The 21,040-nt window shown below is 36.7% G+C and overlaps 1 protein-coding gene across 1 annotated transcript in view; it reads left to right on the top strand.

The window, feature by feature from the left end:
* LOC111152577 (ankyrin 2) overlaps positions 1-21,040 on the top strand; it is a 326,153-nt gene that overhangs the window by 256,166 nt on the left and 48,947 nt on the right. Inside the window, exons 24-27 of the mRNA XM_022511070.1 lie at positions 2,081-2,225; positions 8,483-8,585; positions 9,235-9,338; positions 20,317-20,541. Of these exons, the coding sequence (XP_022366778.1) occupies positions 2,081-2,225; positions 8,483-8,585; positions 9,235-9,338; positions 20,317-20,541 (577 nt within the window). The remainder of the gene's footprint in view (positions 1-2,080; positions 2,226-8,482; positions 8,586-9,234; positions 9,339-20,316; positions 20,542-21,040) is intronic.

Raw genomic sequence — 21,040 nt, 5'->3', positions numbered from 1 at the left:
AATTATATTTCTTTCTTTATGATATATACATTTACAAATACTTTTGCATAAATGAAATTGAGCTCGTGTTTCATTGATGTGTCACATTTTTACCGTTTTGTGTTAATAAAAACAATAGCTAGCAATTAGTATATCTGGCATTTGATTACACATTCTTATGTTATTTAATTCATACACCTACTGTGTGAGATAGATTATTAGTATCATTCCCATTTACTAGTTGTGGGAACTGAGGCTCTGGAAGATTAACAGGTCAGTAAATAACAGAATTAGAATTTGAAGCCAGGTCTATCCAATTCTGAGAACTCAACTTTTAATTAATACTCTGTGGAGCCTAACTCATTCTGCTAAAACTCAGTAAAAATCTGATGGTGTCACTGAAGAAGCCGTGAAAATATTTTTAATGATGAGACTTATTATAACTGTCAAATGTTAAATGCATTGACTTTGAGAGAAAAATCAAATGGTGAATAAATTACATCTCCATTTATTGGAAGGTCTTTTTTTTTTTTTCAAATCTGTCATTAGCTTTAAGTAATTTAGACAGCTAATAATCCTTTGATATATACTTGAGATCTTAAGATCATATATATAAGCAGTGAAATGTCAGAGACATATCCTTTTTTTTTGAGACATATCCTTCTTATAATTCTTTAGTGTTGTACCTTTATAAATTAGTGTTGATTTAGAACAATTACTTGAAACAAATGAGAATATAATAATGAATATTTAGGGCTGCCTGGGTGGCTCAGTGGGTTAGGCCTCTGCCTTCGGCTTGGGTCGTGATCTCAGGGGCCTGGGATCGAGTCCCACATCAGGCTCTCTGCTAGGCAGGGAGCCTGCTTCCTCCTCTCTCTCTCTCTGTCAAATGAATGAAATCTTTAAAAAACAAAAAATAATGAATATTTAACTTAGTTATAGGAATGAAGTTGTCCTTCTAGTTGTCCTTTACATAGATCATCAGGCTTAAAGTGTGTGATTAGTGTCTCAAGGAGTCATCAAAAATAGTTTCTCTCAGCCATATTATTTATTTCTCCATGTCAGTATGTTAATGGTGTACAGCATGTCTGTGAATGAGATACTACTTATTCAGTTACCTGAAAAAGATACTTGTGAAAGTATTCTATTCCTAGTCACAGGCAGGGAATGTACCTTAGCATTTGGGCTTCTGAATATGAACTACCACACTTAGTCATTGCTTTCTGCCACTACCTGATTACTTAATTCTCTTTTTTCCCCCGTCGTTCGCCTTTGGGAAACCACCTAATTTCCAACAAAACATCCTTTTTATGCTCAGTAATATTTTTAAAATTGAATTCCAGGTTGTTTCTTAAAATGTCACAATCTGCTCACTTCGTTCTTGTGTTCTTTCCCTAATGTGCATATCTTGTTAATCTTATAAATCATATCCCTCCAAATACTATATCACATATTTGTTTTAGAGCAGTAGATGTTTCTTGTTGTTGTTGTTGTTAAGATCTTGTTTATTTGTTCGAATTAGAGATAACGAAAGAGAGCAGGAGTCAGGGGGGCAGGGAGAGGGAGAAGCAGACTCCTCATTGAGCAGGGAACCCAAGGCAAGGCTTGATCTCGGCACCCAGCAATCATGACCTGAGCTGAAAGCAGACGCTTAACCGACTGAGCCACCCAGGTGCCCCGAGCGGTAGATATTTCTTAGCATATTGCCAATGACATGAAGAGATTGTTAATGCTGGACATTAGGTACGAAATTATTGGAACTATGTCTGGAAGTTCAGTAGTCTACATAGTGGAATAAGTTAAATAATACAGCTATAAACCAGCTATGGCAACAAAGAAATGAGTAAAGAAAACTGACCGATATTAAGAGAATAACAATTCAGATCATTCTTTTTCTCTTGATAAGCAATAGAAAAATGGGCCAAATATTGTTTCTCTGAGTTTTAGCACTTGCTGGTTGCATGTGTTTTTTATTGGGTGTGCGGTGTTCCGGTGATGTAAGTGCTTTTCTGACATTTTTTTCACGATCTTCGCCCTATTTTGTAGTTAATACAACATTCAACAAATAATCCTTCCTCCGTCTTCCTCTGATTGCTTCAAGGTGACGACACAATGACAGGCGATGGGGGAGAATACCTTCGGCCCGAGGATCTGAAAGAACTAGGTGATGACTCGCTACCCAGCAGTCAGTTCCTGGATGGCATGAATTACCTCCGGTACAGCTTGGAGGGAGCCCGCTCTGACAGGTAGTCCCCTAGTCCTGACCCTTGGTATCAGCCAGAAGGCAATGCGACCCTTTTTCATGATGATGATAAAAAAAAGTAGACATAATTAAGGATACTTAATAGGTACTGCATGTTATATCTTACTGCATCCTCGAGCAACTTGAAGTGCCCATTTTAAAGAACAGGAAACGGAGGACTAGAGAGTTTAAGTGACAGTAAAAGTCAGATGACTAGTAAGAAGCAGAGCAATAAGTAAAGAGCGCTCTACATTTCAGTATAGTGTTTGTAATCATTTACCACTTTTTTCCCAGGCGAATAAAAAGGACCATTTTACCTTACGGGTATTTTTGTTAGTGGTATAGATTCTGTGACTGAAAGGGTGTTGTGAAGAAGGATGAAAAAAAAACAAATTCAGAAGGAAAGTGCCTGAAATTGATTTTCATGAAAAAGAATTAGACCCAAATCCTCCAAGATCTTGAATACAAAAGCAATCTGAGCAAAATCTGAAGGAGCACAGGTTTTATAGACAAATCTGAAGAGGTTTATGTCATATTCTGCAGTATAAAATTTCTGATTATTACAAACTAACCCAATTGGTGTTTGTTACTTTTTGAGGCAGGCTGAATGAGAACATTCCATGGTACTTCATCAAAAGATTGACTGCCAATTTAGGTTAACATATGGTTGTCCGTATAGTGTCAAGTTTTTCACTAGTCAGTAATCTTAGGTTTGTAGGGGCGCCTGGGTGGCTCAGTGGGTTAAGCCGCTGCCTTCGGCTCAGGTCATGATCCCAGGTCCTGGGTTCAAGCCCCACATCGGGCTTTCTGCTCAGCAGGGAGCCTGCTTCTTCCTCTCTCTCTGCCTGCCTCTCTGCCTACTTGTGATTTCTCTCTGTCAAATAAATAAATAAAATCTTTTAAAAAAAAAAAATCTTAGGTTTGTAGTTTTAATCTTGGCTGTATTCTAAGCTGTAGTTAACATATTTGTAGTCTAAGAAATATATACCTTAAAGTGTAGTTAATTCTAAATGGATAATTAACAAAAGCAAATTTTTCTTGGAGCTTTCCAATGAACATTGATGCCTCTTCCCTACTTTCTTTCTTTTTTTTTTTTTAAATGATTCAGTGTGCATATAATAAGTACCTTTCTGGGCTGCCTTGTGGTAGGTGCTAGAGGTACAGACATGACTGGACTTGATTGCTAAAATCATATTTTGATGGGATGTGAGAGAAACTAGGCCAGTAGTACCCACAGAGTATAACTAAAGCCCCAGGGCTCAGGCTTCCTAGAGGAGATGAACCCAAACTGAGACAAAGTGATGAGTAATGATGGTGAGGAAAAGGTGGGGAGGGCATTTGAAGCCTTAATGAGATCATGAGCAAAGCCTCATGGTATATGAGAGAAGGAACAGCACAGTTTTGGTAGAGCATAGTGAGAAGGAGGGGAGAGCTTGTCTGCGTTTTGGATGGCTCCCTCTGACTATACACTTAAAGGATAAGTTTTAGAGAGAATTGTCAAAGGGCCAAACCTGGCAGTTACAAGCATCTGAAAAACTATGGCAGGAATATTAGCTGAAGCTGTTAAGAGAAGACTTGACCTTTAACCTTAGTTGTAGCAATCATGGAGAGAATTTGGGAAATGACAAATTTGAGAGCATATCTGTGAGGTAAAAGTAGCCAGATTTGGTGATGGATTTCATGGGATGGGAGAAGAAGAGGAAGAATGTTTGATTGACCCTTTGGCTTCAGTGACATAGATGGACGGTGGTCCTTGAGGTCAAGAGTCACAGAAGAGGGAGCCACTTGAGGTGAGAGTGGGGGGACTAGTGACGGGACAGGTTTTTTATATACTGGGTTCTGACATACAGATAGACTGAGGCATCACAATCTAAAATTTCTAGGACAAGATTTCAAATTTGGAGAACATGAAATTTATGGCCTTAAACAAAGTCATAATAATCTATAAATAATCATATCACTGTCAGAGGGAAAAAAAAACCTTCATTTCCAGCATGGTCTGTTTTATTAAGTTCTTGATCTGATCCTTTCTCCTTCTTTGAAAGTACTAGGTTATGGAAGATTTAGAACAATACTTTCCATAAAACAGGGTCCATGGTTTGATGATTCTGCTTAAACTGAACACTTACCAGCATGTAAAGATGGTGTATGGAATAAACCAACCATGGTCTGTTCTCCAGGTCCTCACTAGCATTTCTAGAACCCCAGATTGTATTCGTGATCTCCAACATGGAATTACAAGCAACATCTCATTTTCATGGGTTTCTTGTTTCACTGATTTTTTTTTAAATTTCTTTATGCAATTCAATGGGAGTTTTCTTTTTTTGGTAACCATTTTTACTTTTCGTTATTTATTTGGTATGCTTTCAATAGTACCATGCCCAGGTAGGTATTAAATAGCATGAAAACACTGTGACACTTCCTGGATACATCCACATTTCCCTGCTCACTGTGCAATGTGTGTAGTATGTGTGTGTGTGTATGTGTTGGCAGGAGGTGCTTATATTCTAGAATTATGGATTTGTTCTCAAATTAGGATTTTTACCTATTGAATTGGACAACTGAGCTAGAAGGGTGAATATATTACCAGAATACAAGTCTGTGACAAGACTCTGGCCTGACTTTTACTGTCACAGCCCCACCTTGTGGTTGATAAAACATTAGCATGGCTTCCCCAAAGGAACCTAAGTCTGTGTATGGTTGGAGATGGTAGAAAAACCATTCTGATGCCTAAATTTTACATGAATGCAGGAGAACAAAAATATGAACAATTTAATGTAAATTGATAAAAATATATCCAAGTTCTTATTATTTAGATTTGACGTCCATTTTATTATTGCTTACAAATTAAATTTAGTGTAAAATGCTAAGTATCAATGGGCCACAGAAGCTTTTCCATGCATTAAGCAATTGAAATTTTTAGATATTTACTAGTTTAATAAGGTTCAAAAGCTTCATTAATTGAACCTCTAATACCACAGCTAAGATAGTGATTATTACATTTTTGATGAAATTACAGACTATCTATTATGTGTCCATAAAGTATATATATTACTATATATATATTACTATATATATTATATATTACTATTATATTATATTATATATTATATATTATATATTATTATATATTATATATTATATAATATTATATAATATATAATATATTATATATTATATAATATTATATATTATATATTACTATATATATTATATATATATTATATATATATATATATATAAAATATATATATTACTATAGTGCAGAGAATTAAAATTTAAGACCATAACTTTTGGCACAGTCCTTCATTGAACAGCACATACAGACTTACACTCCTATAGATATGTGTTATTATGAATTTATTAACTGAATGGGATGACCTCTGACTTAATGAAAAAGAAATGTATTGGATCGTAAAATATTTAACCTTGTTTCTAACGTTTTAAGTCAGGATAGAAAATTTTTTACCCAGAGACTTGACTTATTCCTGACGTTTCTGCTGATCATTATTCCATTACAGTAATTACTCTACTGCTAGAATATTCTAACTTTATTTATTTAAGTAAATTCTGTATATCAGAGAAAGAGCAGTTAGAATCTATAAAATTGGTTAAACATCAATTAGCATTTTAGAAGGCAGTAAACAGGAAGCCAGTAACACAGCAGTAGAGATAGTTAGGCATAGTTCCAACTCATTCCTTCTCCCTTGCTCCCTCTCTTTCCAACTTTTCTCACTCCCTGTCTCCATATCCTAATATTTTTCTCTCTCTACCCTAATCTCCTTTTTGGTTGTAAGTCAACTCTTTCTTTTTTTCCTTCTCCCTTCTCTTTCTTTTCTTTCTTTCCTGTTGGGACTTTAGGAAGGACAAAAAATAACACCAATATCCCTTTTCCCCCCTGATTCAAACCAATTGAGAGAGAGACCTGGGTATCAGGTAGATAAATATCAAAAATCCACCTTTATTGTTGGCATATTAGTTGCAAAATACAGCTCTGTGCTTGGAGCCAAATGAGCTCTTTCATACCTCATTCCTACAGAGACAGCATCCACCCAGCTATGGTCTCTCCCCAAAAGTGGCAGTTGGGACCTGGCTGCGTTTTTGCCAAGTTTAGACCTTTGCAGTGGTGGCAGTTACGTCACTAGGCAGTTACGTCAGTGACAGGGTCTCTACTTGCTGTTGTGAGCGGGCATGTCGAGTCCTATACCTCAGTGCCTCTTGCTCCTTTTGCACTGTTCATCCCTATCAATTTAGCACCTTTCCATGTATAAAGTTACAGTTTGGATTTTTAATCCTCAAGTCACAGATAGAGATTCAAGGTTAGGCCAAAGTCGGTCCTAGCAGCCTGCAGCCTGTTTATGACGTGCACCATCAAAACCCAACTGCACACCTGTAAAACCAGCCCCAATATCGTTCGGCTGCCAGGACTGAAACCCCTGCGGTTGGGCACACGAAGGCATCTGGGTGGCCCCAGCCTTGGCTGCCAGAGCCTCAGTCTTCTCTAAGACCCTGTATAACATAAAATTGTGAGTTACCAAGTTAGATTTAGATTTCATTTCATTATAAGCAAAGATTTGTACAGGATCAGTCAACTCCTTTAATTCATGTCACTTGCCTTCTAATATTCCAGGTCTGTTTTGGGGACATAAAAACTACAGCTGGGGGTACCTGGGTGGCTCAGTCGGTTAGGCGACCTCACCTTCTGCGCAGGTGACGGAGTCCCAGGATCCAGTCCACATCAGGATCTCTGCTCAGCAGGGAGTCTGCTTCTCCCTCTGACCTTCCCCGAATCTCATGCTCTCTCTCACTCTCTCTCTCAAATAAATAATAATAATATTAGAAACATTTAAAAAAATATTTATTTGAAAAAAAACAAACTACAGCAGAATAGGAAGGAGAAGGCCCTCAATTACTATGAATTATCTACCAAAATGATGATTTCCTCAAAGATAATGGAAGTTCGCTATATTGACACCTCATAAAAATGACAGTATACAGCTTACAATATTAGGTCTATTTGAAAAATGAAAATAGCTTCTACTAAGAAATATGCTAACCTGACACTTAGTCCATAATTCTACAGTGCTTCACTGGCCAAATACCCACTAGCCGAAAGTAAATGAAACTTTGCTTCTATAAATATTGTGAAAGCTTGCATAGCTTTTCCCCTATGGGCTTTGGCTACTATTTTGAACGTGGATATTTAATTCCTGGACCAATACGAATAAAATACAGCTTCTGTGAGACATCAGTCTATTTGTCATTTGATCGTACAAATTGATTAGGAAGGAATGAATTGCACTTATGCAAATGTCAGGTTTTGCCCATCACATTTGCATCTGTAATTCAGAACTCGGAAATTCCGACGTATCCAAAATATAAACCCTTGATTCCCGAGGCCTAAATCCCATTTGAAGCCAAGCCTCGTTTTCGGTTGTGTCTCTGGCAGTTTGTTTCTGTGCTGACAGATGTGTCTGTGTCCTGGGCTGGCGCTTAGACTCGGTTTCTTGCGCTCTTGCGTCTTATTGCCACAGCAACCAGCACTCTTTGGTGCCTCAATCATCACACAGAGGACGTGCAAAGGGAACAATGCTGCCCTTTGAAATAGCGTTGTTGGAGACACCAGAGACAAACAAGAGGAACTCCACTTCCGCAGGAAGCATGCCTCTGGCTGCAGTTCATTTCACTCTGTACCTTCCAGGGGAATGCACCCGCGGGCAGTCGCTCGCAGTTGGACAGGAGGGGAATGAGGCGTGCAGAGAATGGAAAATGAGCGAAGAGGAAACCCGCGCTTTCGTTCTGTGCTCTCTGAGGGTGGTTCCCCCCCCCCCCATATTTTTCTTAGTTGCAGGGAGGTTAACGTTTAACACAGACTGAACCAGTCTATTCTGGCATGATTTCCTGTGTGAATCTCTGGTCCTGGCAGTAACTGAGCTACAGTTTGCTGGTTTCAGACATTTCTGGGGAGAAAATAAATCAGATTAGAAGTATCAAATTTTAACTTCTGGATTCCCTTGTGCCCTTGCCATTGAGTGTTAGGAACCAGTCAAAAGATGTGTTCGTTTAGTTGTTGGACAGAGAGGTAGGGCGACACAGAGACCTGTGTTTCCTTCTCCCATGGTTGCAATTCGTGGCCCCCTGGAAGTTGCACTGTTAGCTAATAGCGCGCTTTTTTCACTCTCCTGCTCGGCTCATCCTTCCATCCTCCCAACCCTGCTCCTGCTGTTGGTATATGACCATGGCCTCCTGCCAACCTACCAGCCTCCGATCCTTCAGTTCCGACAGGTCTCACACCCTGAGCCATGCCTCTTACCTGAGGGACAGTGCCATGATTGACGACACAGTTGTCATCCCCAGTCACCAGGTACGTGACTTTTTACTTTGATGTTTCAGCTTTCCGGAGAGCTTTCTGACGGTACCTGTTGCTGGAAATGTCCAGAGAAAGTTTTTGTCTGAAAAGAAATCGTCTTAATTCAGTTGACAAGCTGGATAAGAGTTGGAGGGCTTTTCTCAAGTGATATCTATACACTGCTTGTTACTTCAGCTAGACTGAATTCTTCTGTGGAGGTTAGATGTGAAAATGAATGTCTTTCTAAAAATCTCTGGTAAAGGAAAAAGTGAGATAGGGTGCATTGAAGGTAGGAAGTAAAAGGTACCTGTGAAAATATACCTTGTATTTAAAATTGTTATCTGTTATTAGAAAACCATTAGAGATTGTTATGGGATATTTTAATCTTAGATGTGATTTTTATCAGTTTCGGCTGGTTGGATATAGAGAAGTAGATGGGAATACCTGCTCTCTGCCAAGACGATTACACAAATGTGGTCTTACGTCATTAGTATAATTTAAATAGCAATGTGTTATAAAAGATACGTTTTAATGCCTCGGTCTTATACTTTTAAATGAAAAGATGGTAATATCACCTTCCTGTGATACCACTTTTTAGAGTTCATTATATTTTATTTAAGTGAAGGAAAGTATTTTTATTAAATCCAGTGCTCTCTGTATTTAGGTGTCAACTCTAGCCAAGGAGGCAGAAAGGAATTCTTACCGTCTCAGCTGGGGCACTGAGAACTTAGACAACGTGGCTCTTTCTTCCAGCCCTATTCATTCAGGGTGAGTAAATCAATATTCTGTATCCAGATCAAGAGGTAAAAAGAGATGAGCGTGAAAATAACAGCTTTGTCCAGTAGCTTTAGCTGATGGCTAGCTTACAGGGGAAGTGACCTTTGTTTAAACTTGGAAATAACAAAGTTTTATCCAGTGTGGACTCTACCTACACAAATGAACCAGCAAAAAGGGTTGAAGTCAGCATAGAAAAACTGACTGTTGTTTTAAAATAACTAGTAGAATTGCATCAGACAGCTTGCTCACTAACCAGAATAAACCAGTGGCCTCCTTACTGTACACATTTTGTCTTAAAGACACCTTAGAAAGAGGAGCAGGATCATTTGGTTTCTAGAAAGTTCTTTGTACTAAGATTAACTGACTAGTTTAATAAATGCCTTTTCTCACATATCTGTGCATTTAAAATAATGATTATGGAAGTTTGAATCACACAAATATATAGAGGAGTTCATATGCTGTTTGAAGTAGGGATATGTCAAAAAAGATAACCACTTAGCTTCTCAGACACCTTCTAAAAGTCATCCAGGTAATATGTATATCACTACTAAAGAAATGCTGCCTGTTTGTATAAACTCATGAAAAAGTAGGACTTTGAGTTAATAATTTTAAACATACTTAACGAGGTTTGTAAGGTGTAAGAATTCAATTATGCAGAAAATAATTTTCTTAAGGAGTTTCAAATTGTAACCCTCTTGACAATTGGGTTTTCCCTGACATTTTGGTAGTTTCCATCTGTATAGTAATTTTATTATTATATATAAACTTTGAAAATTTTTTTCACTTAATCACTGTCATTTTCCTTTTTAAAAAGCCCCACTTTTATTTTATCTGTGCAGTACTTTGATTTAACTTACTATCCCAAACTCTTTGTCCATAATCCCCAGAACTATTTTGAGTGGTAGAGCCTTTCTTGTTTTTATTATTCTAAAATATTTTCTTAGAAAAACATTTAAAGATACTTGTCACTGAAAATTTGGGACCTTTTAGTCTAATTCTCTACTATAGGCTCCTAGAATATAAAATTAGTCATACAGATACTGAAATTAATCATAATACTCTTTTCCTTGTTAAATAAGTAAAGGCCAGTATCCTGATGCAAGAGTCATTTCAAGGGAGTAAAAACCAAGTTAAACCTCATCCAAATTTACTAACATATTTTTAGATATAAAATGAAATAATTAAAATCTGACATCTGTACATTATTCTAAAAGCATAACATTGCATTATGCTACTAAATTTCTCAACCATCCTAAGGGGAAAAGAGGCTTGGACCTACAGTATCAGAGGATAATAGAATCTAGAAACCATAATAAAATATTTGAAGACTCTATCGAGCCTACGAAGTGACAAGATTATTTTAGGCAAAGTGTGATTAACTATCAGTAGCTGAATTTGCAAGAGTCAAGGTGTTAAGTGATAATCCTTCAGTTTTCAAAACAAATACTTTACTTTAAAAAAGGAATTTCTTAGAATCTTTTAACTGCTGAAGGGCAATAACATACTCAGCTTAAGTACATCAATATGCAAACTGATTGTATAAAATTAGATAAATGCATAAGCAATTCTAGTTGATAATGATGCAATAAGAGCATCCAGTGGTTAGAAGTTAACCACTTGTTGAGATAAGGGTCTTTAATCTCTTCATCTGTAACACACCAAATTTCTTATAAACTTCAAACATGACTACTGATTGTAAATAATTTCAACTCTGGCTGTACATTAGAATCACCTTGGAGCTTTAAAAAATATACCCAGGCCCCAACTCAAACCAATTACAACCAAATCTCTCTTGCTGGGGCCTTAGCACTGGCATTTTCTACAAGCACCAGTAGTCCAAATATGTGTGTTTTATGTATTCGCCACACCATTAGAAAGGAACAAATTTGCTCAATTATTGGGGAGATCTAGGTAATTAACGTATACCTAGTTCTTTCAAAAAAAATTCTTTTTAATCACTTTCATTCACGTATTTGTTCTTCCCACATTGTTGAATTCTACAAAGTACCAAACGTTGTGCCGGGCAGTAAGGAAAACAGATAAGCAAGATCTAGCCCTTACTTTTAAGAAACACACCTCTCTGTGGTTGGAAGATGATCCGTGGGAGAGAGATAACATGGTGGTTAAGAGCATGCTTTGGGGTTAGACCAATCCTGACCCTGACACTCAGTATGTGAAATTGGGCAGGTTCTGTAAAATATCTGAGTTTGTTATATTATGGACCTCATAGAGGAGGTTTATGGATTAAATGCTTCTTAAATAATTAGAATTTTTCCTAGAAAGAGTAAGTACTCAATAGATTATAGCCATTAGTATTTATACAACCCTCATCTACATCTTCCAGAGCCTTCATCAATTCCAAATCAGTTAAGCAGAATGTATTCTGAATCCTCTAAATGACAACACCACTATAGTACAATTTATAATAGTAACGTTTAACCTGTTATTTTTATCAGGTAATCTGTCATCTAGTGGGGCCTCTAGAATTTGAACACAGTGCAACAGATGACTCTAATGGGATGAATACTTATGTTGAAAACACAAGGATTTTGAGTGTCATGGTATTTGAAAGCTACAATGATATTAAAGTATATGAATAACTTTCATAATATCATCTAATAATGATTTCTTTTTTTCAACTTGTTCATTATACATGACACACCTGTGTAGTAGTAGTTTTTATGTATTTTTTAAGGAACTATGTTTTTCCTTAATTAATTGGGAGAATTCCTAAGCCACTTCAAAATCTGCCCAAAATGTAAGAAGTAAATGATTTTTAGAGGAGATAACAAAGTCAGCTTTTTTATGCACATGCTACTGAGTTTGTGTATAATGTTCTATTTGATTCCATAAAGGGATTCTTGAGAAATTGAAGACACAACTTTTACCAATAAGCAGTGTTAGTAATTTTATTTTTCCAATGTCTAATTGTCCATGACTACAAAAGAGTAGGTATCAGTGCTTAAAAAAAATCTGTTCTGCCCAATATATACAGCCAACATCTGTCCAAAGAAAGACTGACAGTAAAAATTTTTGTTTTTGTTCTTTGGATTGTGTTACTGATTCACAATCTAATCAATAGTCATTTCTAGCATCCCAGTCATGATCATACCAACATAAGCTTGGGCAAGAATTTGAATTTTATAATTCTTCTCCATTTCAGACGTGCATAATGAATTAACAAATGAAAGGCACAATTTCTAGTAATAGTTTTGTAATTCATTTTAAATGTTATTATTTCAGTGGTGTTATTTTTATAGTTCCTTAATGCCAGCCAAGTGCCAACAATTAAATGCTACTTCATGATGTTATGTTACAAAATATTATAGTAACTAGAAGTCCATAAGAAAGTGATCTTTTAAAGGACTTCTTTTTCATAAAAACATGTTGACAATTTTGCTGTGAACCTAAAGCTACTCTAAAAAAATAAAAGCAGTTTAAAAAAAACCTGTGAAGGCAGTTGGCTCAAATAGTGGAAGTTGATCTTAGAACCTCAAGAAAGTCAAGACTGTTTCTCATTTTACAGTATTAATATTTATCACATACCTAGATCAGTTAATTTAGTTGTTTATGTATTTCAAACACCCTAGTTTTTTTTAAGGCACAGGAAGGTAAATTCCTTGGGATGAAGAATATTATTATTATTATTTTTTAAGATTTTGTTTATTTATTTGAGAGAGAGAATGAACGCGCATGAAAGGGGGAAGGGCAGAGGGAGAAGCAGACCCCTTGCTGAGCAGGGAGCCTGATGCCAGGCTCCATCCGGGAATTCCAGGATCATGACCTGAGCCGAAGGCAGTCACTTAACCAACTGAGCCACCCACGCACCCCAAGGAAATTATTTTTTAAATGTCAAAACAACTGTTTTGTAAGGTTGGATTTCTGGTCCATTAAGCATGTATCCTTTTGTATATTGTCAAGTGCTGAAAATGCAAGTGAATCGTATGAAAACTTAGGGAGGGTTTTGCAGAAGAGCAGACTTGGGCAGAAGAGGCGTGAAAGGACTGTAAAGTGGGATTAGACAATATGATTAGTGAGGACGGCAAAGCACAAAGCAGGGAATGAAAGTCTTAAGAAAAGCACTCTTTGTTTGCATAGTGTTTTGTTACCTACTGTAGGTAATTCATGTTACCTGCTCTACCTTAGAGTAAATGCTACTGTTTGTGATTGAGGCTATTCTTTAAATTGTGCCCCTTTTGTTTGCCTTTCTTTGGTAGAAGCCTAAAAAGGCATTACCATTATTTTGGAAGTATTAAAAAAAAGTATGAGCGAAAAGTTTGGAGACACACTATGCCCATCAAATAGAAGACTCTGTGTTGTTCATTGTAAGAACCCTTGATGTTTTGTAACCTTGTAGACCCTTAAACTTGGCCACATGGCCTCCCCTAGCCAGTACTGAATAAGGCCACAAATCCAAATTCAGCGATTTTGTCATATCCCCAGGTCCCTCAACTGGGAGTCACCGTGAACCCCCATACCTTGCTCTTCTCTCCGCATTTGCATAGAACTATATCTCATTTGTATTTCCATCTTTTTTTCGATGAATACTGTATTGATGTATAAGTAATATATTTCGGTTGAAAGTCACTTCTGATTTCCTTCTTTATATTTCACTTTATCCATTCCTTCTCTGTGCTGAAGTATCTGTTCTGTTGCAGCCGCTCCTCTCCATGTCTTGATCGTGACAACAGCAGGTGAACTTCTGCATAATTCCTTCTCTGACCATGTGGCCTCCCCCTCTGCCCCTTTCACCATCTCCTTCTGCATATACCCCATCTCAGGATGCTTTAGTGTGAAGATACCTAGCCAGAGAAAGAGACAGATTTATATTCTCCAAAGCGTGGCCATTGCTGAATTCCCTTCCTCTATGGTGGAAAGAAAGTGGGTACTTTTTTTTTTTTTTAATCTCTTTGGAAATCAGGCGGGGTTGCACCAAAATTAATGTAGACCTACTGTGAAAGCCTATTTTGGCCATGGTCTCCATGTCTCCATTTCTTTTTGTGAGAAAAAGTGCTCCATAGAGCTGAAGAATGTCATTTCTGGAAATTATGCAAATTGGGTGAGCTATTTTAAAGTTCTATTAAAGGTTATGATTTTAAGTGTCACTTAGCAGGGTTTGTTTGTTTGTTTTTTAAGCTATATTCTAGGTGACCCAAAGGCTGAAAGTTTATTAATAGTGCCTTTCCTTGCTACTACAGCTTTAAGTGAAACCTTTTGCTATTTTGGAAATTGTGCTGTAGGGTGATGCTAGTCAGTGTTCTAAAAATATCTATTCTTTATATTTCAGTAAGGTTATTTTTAAAGGTTTTTATCAGACTGCTGATGCTAGTATTTTTATTATACAGTCATGTACCATGATGCTACAGATCATCTACAGATAACACAATTTTTATTTTCCACTTTTGGAAATTTTATATCCTTCCTTTTACTTTTTCTGAAACACACACTAAATATTATGACTCTGTACATGAACACAGTGGATAATAAATAATTGGTGATTTTAACAAATTAGAGCCAATTTTTTTCAAAGTGATTTTCCATCCGTTTTTCAGTCTAAGGAATTCAGAGGACGAGGAAAGAAGGGAATTACAGAGGAGAAAGAGCTCGTGATGTTTTCTCACATAAACCCAGAAATCAGATTTAATTTAAGGTCCTCTTGCTATGTGTATGTGGATCACTGAAGCACCCTGAAGACTTTTTTTTCCCCCCTATTTTCACCCAAACACTAACTCTGAATGCTGTAATCTCCTCCCTGTCCCCACCCCATGGTCCTGGACGAATTAAAAGTAAACCTAAGGATTAGTAACTTTTGGGGTGGAGGACGCTGTCCTCAAAAAACCAGAATCATTGTTTTCTGCTGCCTCCTCTGAAAGCATGTACCTGTTTAGCTAATCAAATTGTGTATTTGCAGACAAATCATCTGCATAATAATGGTGGACTGCTTTTGCTTTTTATTCTTTTTAAATTGTGATAACTCTGTATTCTCACAATTTAGAAAAACGTCAATAAGAATTTCTATTTTGCATGATTGCTGAATTTCCTTTGGAGAGTAAGATACGCAATTAAAGCTGAGTATATTCTGTGATAAATTTTGTCTGTACAGTCTTCAGTCAGTGTTGAGTGCAATGTGTGTACATATTTTCTCCAAAACTGTTCGTTGACTGTTTTAACCGTACAGCAAAAATAATATATTTTTCTTGGAGTAAAAGCAGTTTGTTTTCCAAATAAAAATTCTTACAAAGCATCTGACAGTCATGAAACATTTCAGTAGGTTTCCTAACTTTAGTTAACAGGAAATGGCACATAGAATTTTAACACCAGGTCACCATAGAGTTTATTTGGCCAAAGTCTCTCATTTTGTGGATGAGAAAATTAGAACCTGAAGACAGGAAGTGACTTGCTTGATGTCACAGCAACAATTCAAGACAGAAATCGATTTAATGATAGCTGGCGTCCAGGAGAGAGCATGGTACTTGCCGGATTTTGTGCTCTGTGATAATAGTACCTTTATAGCTTACTTAAATAGTGAAGTTCATAAACTAGTAAAAATTCCACTGTCACATTAAACTGCTTTAGCAAAGTTCCCAGTTCATTTTAGATAGCTGATAAAAGTTAGTTTCTTTCTTTTTTAGGTATTGTATCTCACTGTAATTTTTAAGACATTTGAAACACATAAAATCATCTGGGTTTAGGGCAAGGAAAGTGATGTGAACAAGCATTTATTGAATTATTATTGAATTCTAAATGCTTTTCCCATACATGGTTGAATCCTCACTGCACCCTTAGTGGTGATATTATGATTCTCCCTCATCGACAGACGAGGCTTCATTCTTCAAGCTCACAAACAGCAAAGCTAAGCATTAGTCCCTACATATATCATTTCCTCTGGACGTATTTAATTACATGTTTTTACTTTAATTCCGTTTATCTCCAAATGTTTGCAGGTTTATCTTGTCCCCTTTATAATCTCCTGAAGAGATGAGAAAATCATATTTACTTAATCATCTCTAGTATGTGAGCTGATTCATCTCATGACTCATAGCTTCCAGCCCTGCACTTTTTCCTGTGGTACAAAAAAGTAAATGGTCTGTTACAGTCTGTTTTTTACATCGCAGAATAACCTTACTAATTCTACCACCTATCCAAATTGTGAAACCTTCTGATATTCTGGTGTTTTTAATAAAAGTGTTCAAATGCTTACCCAGTTGTATATTATAGACTATTGGGATTGACTAGCATGTTTTATCTAAAAGACTTTCCATTAGCACTTGAATCATTATTTCTCTTATTCCCTCTTATTTGAAACAAATCATTCTTTTAGTGTACAATTCTGCATATTCAGCTTTTTTGTTAGTTGTTATTCTGTAATTACATTATTTGAGTCTGATTTCTATGGAGTATTTTCTTGCTGAACTTATAAACATTTCTATTCATTTTGGCAACTAATTTTCAGTTCTTTCTTCTAACCTTTCTGTTTCTCTCTTGACCACTTTCTCTTTTGCTTTCCTCTCAACCCTCCAGCTTCTGACTCTCTCTCACTGCCTCTTCCTCCTCTCCTCCATCTCCCTTCCACTCCTACTCTCCCTTCTTCTCTGGCTAAGGACAATTCTCTTACTAAAACTTGTCACTTTTGTTAGTCTTTTAGTTCCTTTAGTTAGTTGAGAAAGACACAAAGGCTTGTTTTCTTTGGAAATGTGATTTTTCTTTTCTCTGAATTATGCAGATTGGCACCTTTCTTTTCCCAATTTGCTGTGATTGGGTGCAGTATTTAAGTATTACTTTCCAGATCTAGAGGATGCTGAGACTCTTACAGTTAAATATATCTACTTGCAGATTTCAGTCTTTAAATTCTTTTATTTTGATTTTCCATCCTTTTTTCTTTCTTCATGAAATTTTCACTCCTAATGGAATTGTTTCCTGTTATATTTGAACTCTTGATTTTTGGTTGCTCCCATTTTCTACCAATCATCTGTCAGGGGAAATAAACATATTGAGTCTTTCTTTTTTTCTTTTTTTCATATCAGGTCTCTTATTTGGGAGCAGGAAAAGACCTGTAGAAGAAGAATATTTAACATTGAGTGTAGTCCTTCCCAATGATTCTGCTATTTTTTGAGCTGAAATATCAGAGTGTAGTAATCTGAATGAGTTCTGACTGGATTGGCTGTCTAGAGACCAAACAATTAAATTACCTTCAATTTTGCTGCCTTTTCTCTGTATTAGAGATAAATATATACAACCTCTTACAACTTGCTCTTTTCGTTCTTCCATTCATTCAATTATTCAACAATTATTTATTGACTGCGTACTATGTGCTCCATGTACATTGTGCTAGGTGCTGGGGGAACATCGGAAGAACAAGGTCATGGCCAGTATGGTACTTACATGGCTCCTTTATGTGGTCATAATTCACTTATTGACCAGGAAGCAAAGTAATTTTGAGTAAGAGCTGCTTGGCAGGAACCATTATGTTTTCACTTTCAGTATCCTTAGTTCCATGCAGGGCACCCACCAACAGGAGGGTAACAAACATTGCATCCTTCTCAGACATGGAAAGGGAAATTATGGAGTAAATGAGAACAAAAGAGGATTTCAAAAGGAACAGTCAGTGACACAAAATCAGAGAAAGGAATCAAACATGTAGTTATTGAAACATTGTTACAGCTAAGAACATAGCTACTGTCACTCACTTGTTTTTAGAAGATGCACCCCTAGAAGTCATTCTCCATGTTTTTCTAGTTGGGGACATCATATAGGCCATAAGTCATCACTGGAATAAATATAATGGAAACGCAATAGCATATAACGTAAGTGTGAAAGCTTCCAAAATGCCTTCAAAAGGTAGAAAGACTGGTAAAATTGAGTAGATGTATTATAATAATTTCTTAGGAGTTTGAGTCCCTGTGTTGTTCATCAGTGATGAAAGTAATCAAAAGATGAAAAAACGATTAGGGAAAGTCGGAAATACTGAAATGCATCTCGAGAAGCACTGATCAAAACTTAGTGTCTTTGCCCCTAGCTTTTATAAAAATTGACATTAATAGCCTAGTCCATTCAAAACAAATAAAATGGAGAAGAAACTTTTGTATTCATCTAGAAGTGTTACCAGTTTTTTCCCAACCTTTTGAGCAATACTACCTTTTAAAAAACTAATAGAATTTTTTTTAAAGAATTCATACTTAGACTAGTAATAAGAAAAGCAACCAACCTTTTTTCATTGTGTTTTAATAAAGACCAGAAACATCCACTCTTGAGTACTAAACCATTGATTATACTCCCCAGTTTTTGCCCTATGCTAAAAACTTAGAAGGCTGGTGTGAATGGTAGTTCTAGGCTGGCTCCTGCATGCCGGAAGGATGGTGACGGCTCTTCTCGTGGTCTCATTCTGCATGACGGGCTTCAGGAAGGCACTCCGGCTCCTCTGCATCCATTTTTATTACTAGCAACAGGATTTCTGTTTAATAGCATGCTTCATGAGTTCTGTGTAGTGCGATGAAGAAGATGCTAACATATTTTTCATCACTTGTCTAAAAATAACATCAATGTATTGTGTTTCTCTCCTATAACTTACTTGGATAAAATATCTTCCAAATGTTTTAAATGTTGTCATGGATGCAATATCTACACGTGGCGAATCTGATGTAGTTCTTGGGCTGGTTAAGCTCAAGTAGATCCGTAACACACCTCTATGTTGCTTTCCTCTTTGTTTGGCATATAAAATCTTGCAAATGCGATGAAAATTGGGAGAGACCATAATGTAATCTGTGTAAGGGTATATACACTGTTCGTTTGTGTCTTTGTGTATATGTACAACACTCGGATTGCCTGGTTTAATTTTCACTCCTTGAGGAAGTGAGTACCTCCAAGACTTTAATGAGTGTTAGGACTATCAGAGTGAAAAGAAGTCAAACTAAACTCTATCAGGATCCATGAAGACCATCACACAGGAGATAACATGAAAGTTTAAAACTAATCCTTTCTCTTGGTACACTTAAAACAAGGAGTCACTCGGATTATAGTTCTTTTATGCATGAACAATTAACTTAGTAAAATAACAAAATAATAGTGCTAGAAGCCTTTACATTTCTAAATTTTTAACTGTGATTTTCCACATTGAGATTTACTATAATTTGGGGGAAATCATGAGGCACAGATCTCTTCCATCAGCATGAGCCCAGGGTCTCTCACTTCAAAACACAGAGTGGAGGGGATTTATAATCCCACTTCCTGCCCACCCCATCTTTGCTTCAGTTAGACCAGGATGGCAGAGAGCTTCCTACTTAAGAACTGAAAAAGTACATGTCAACCGGTGCTGATTCTATCTAAAACAATTAATTTTTGCTTTTCCTTCTCCATGAGAATGCAGTAAGTTAATAACCTGCATCCTGGGTGAGATGATGTTGGAGCAGGATGTGTGAACATGAGCTTGGTCTTGGGAGAAGGCCTATGGATCTTTTTTTAAGTCCTAGAATTATATTAAAATGGGTTGGACAAGATACAATTTTGAAAAGTCAGGTTGGATTAGTTTAGAAAAACTGCAGTTTGGTCTCTCCTCTCTACTCTATCCTTACATTATTTCAGCATGTGGATTTTTCAGGACACACCTAGACAGAAGCAGAGGTCTTTGCATTTATAATGAAAGAAGACTCATCAGTGTTCTTTATATAATTTTATTCCACTTCCTAAGTCAATTGGACAGATCTTTAATTCCCAGTTTGTATTTAATATCACCATTGTCAACAAAAACTAGCAGAATTCTTTAGGTACAGATCAAAAGAATGCAAAGGCTAAAACAACCACACAACAGAAATAAAGGCATTGGTATAAAGTGAAAGAACTCTTAAGGACAAATAGTGTGCCACCATGCAAATAAATGAAAAAGAACAAAGAATTAAGAGAAAAAATTAACTTGACAAAGCTCTACTGTCTGCAGCATTTCAAAACGCAGCTCATCTTCTATTTTAATTTTTAGTTTCCTGGTTAGTTTTATGGTGGATGCCCGAGGTGGTGCTATGCGAGGATGCAGACACAACGGGCTCCGTATCATTATTCCACCTCGGAAATGTACTGCCCCAACTCGAGTCACCTGCCGTCTGGTCAAACGCCATAGACTGGCAACAATGCCGCCAATGGTGGAAGGAGAAGGCCTGGCCAGTCGCCTGATTGAAGTTGGACCTTCTGGTGCTCAGTTCCTTGGGTAAGGGTTTCTGCTAAACCTCCCACTTAGTCACCGATGAGCTTGTGTCCTCTACATGAGATCACTAGGATGGAATGAAACAAGGTACGTAGATAACATTATAAAAGAAGATTGGCCCCTGCAAAATTATTTTAAAAATGGCAAGTAGCACCTCAGTGCTTGACTCCAATCACATGCCTCTTATTGTAAGGCATTAATGAATTCGACATTCAGGTGAATTATGATTCCCTCTCTTTGGATGGGACAATAGCTTCTAGGCTCCCAATGTGAATAATCATGTTTTAACTGATGGTAGGTATTTTTTGTTGTTGTTGTTCTTAATTCTGAGACTCACATGGTAAAGTCCTAAAGAAAAAGTACTACTCTATTCCAAACATACATTTAAAGTCCTGTGTAATTATGAAACAGAACAATTATCTTTGGAAAGCAACATTGTCTTTATAAGATATCCAAAAATTTACTCCCTCTGATGTGTCGTTTCTGTTATCAAAATTGCTAT

The sequence above is a fragment of the Enhydra lutris genome, unplaced genomic scaffold (genome assembly GCF_002288905.1).
Source record: "Enhydra lutris kenyoni isolate GAN:26980312 unplaced genomic scaffold, ASM228890v2 scaffoldscaffold3, whole genome shotgun sequence".
In the NCBI taxonomy this organism is placed as follows: domain Eukaryota; kingdom Metazoa; phylum Chordata; class Mammalia; order Carnivora; family Mustelidae; genus Enhydra; species Enhydra lutris.
This window is presented reverse-complemented; position numbering and strand designations above follow the sequence as displayed.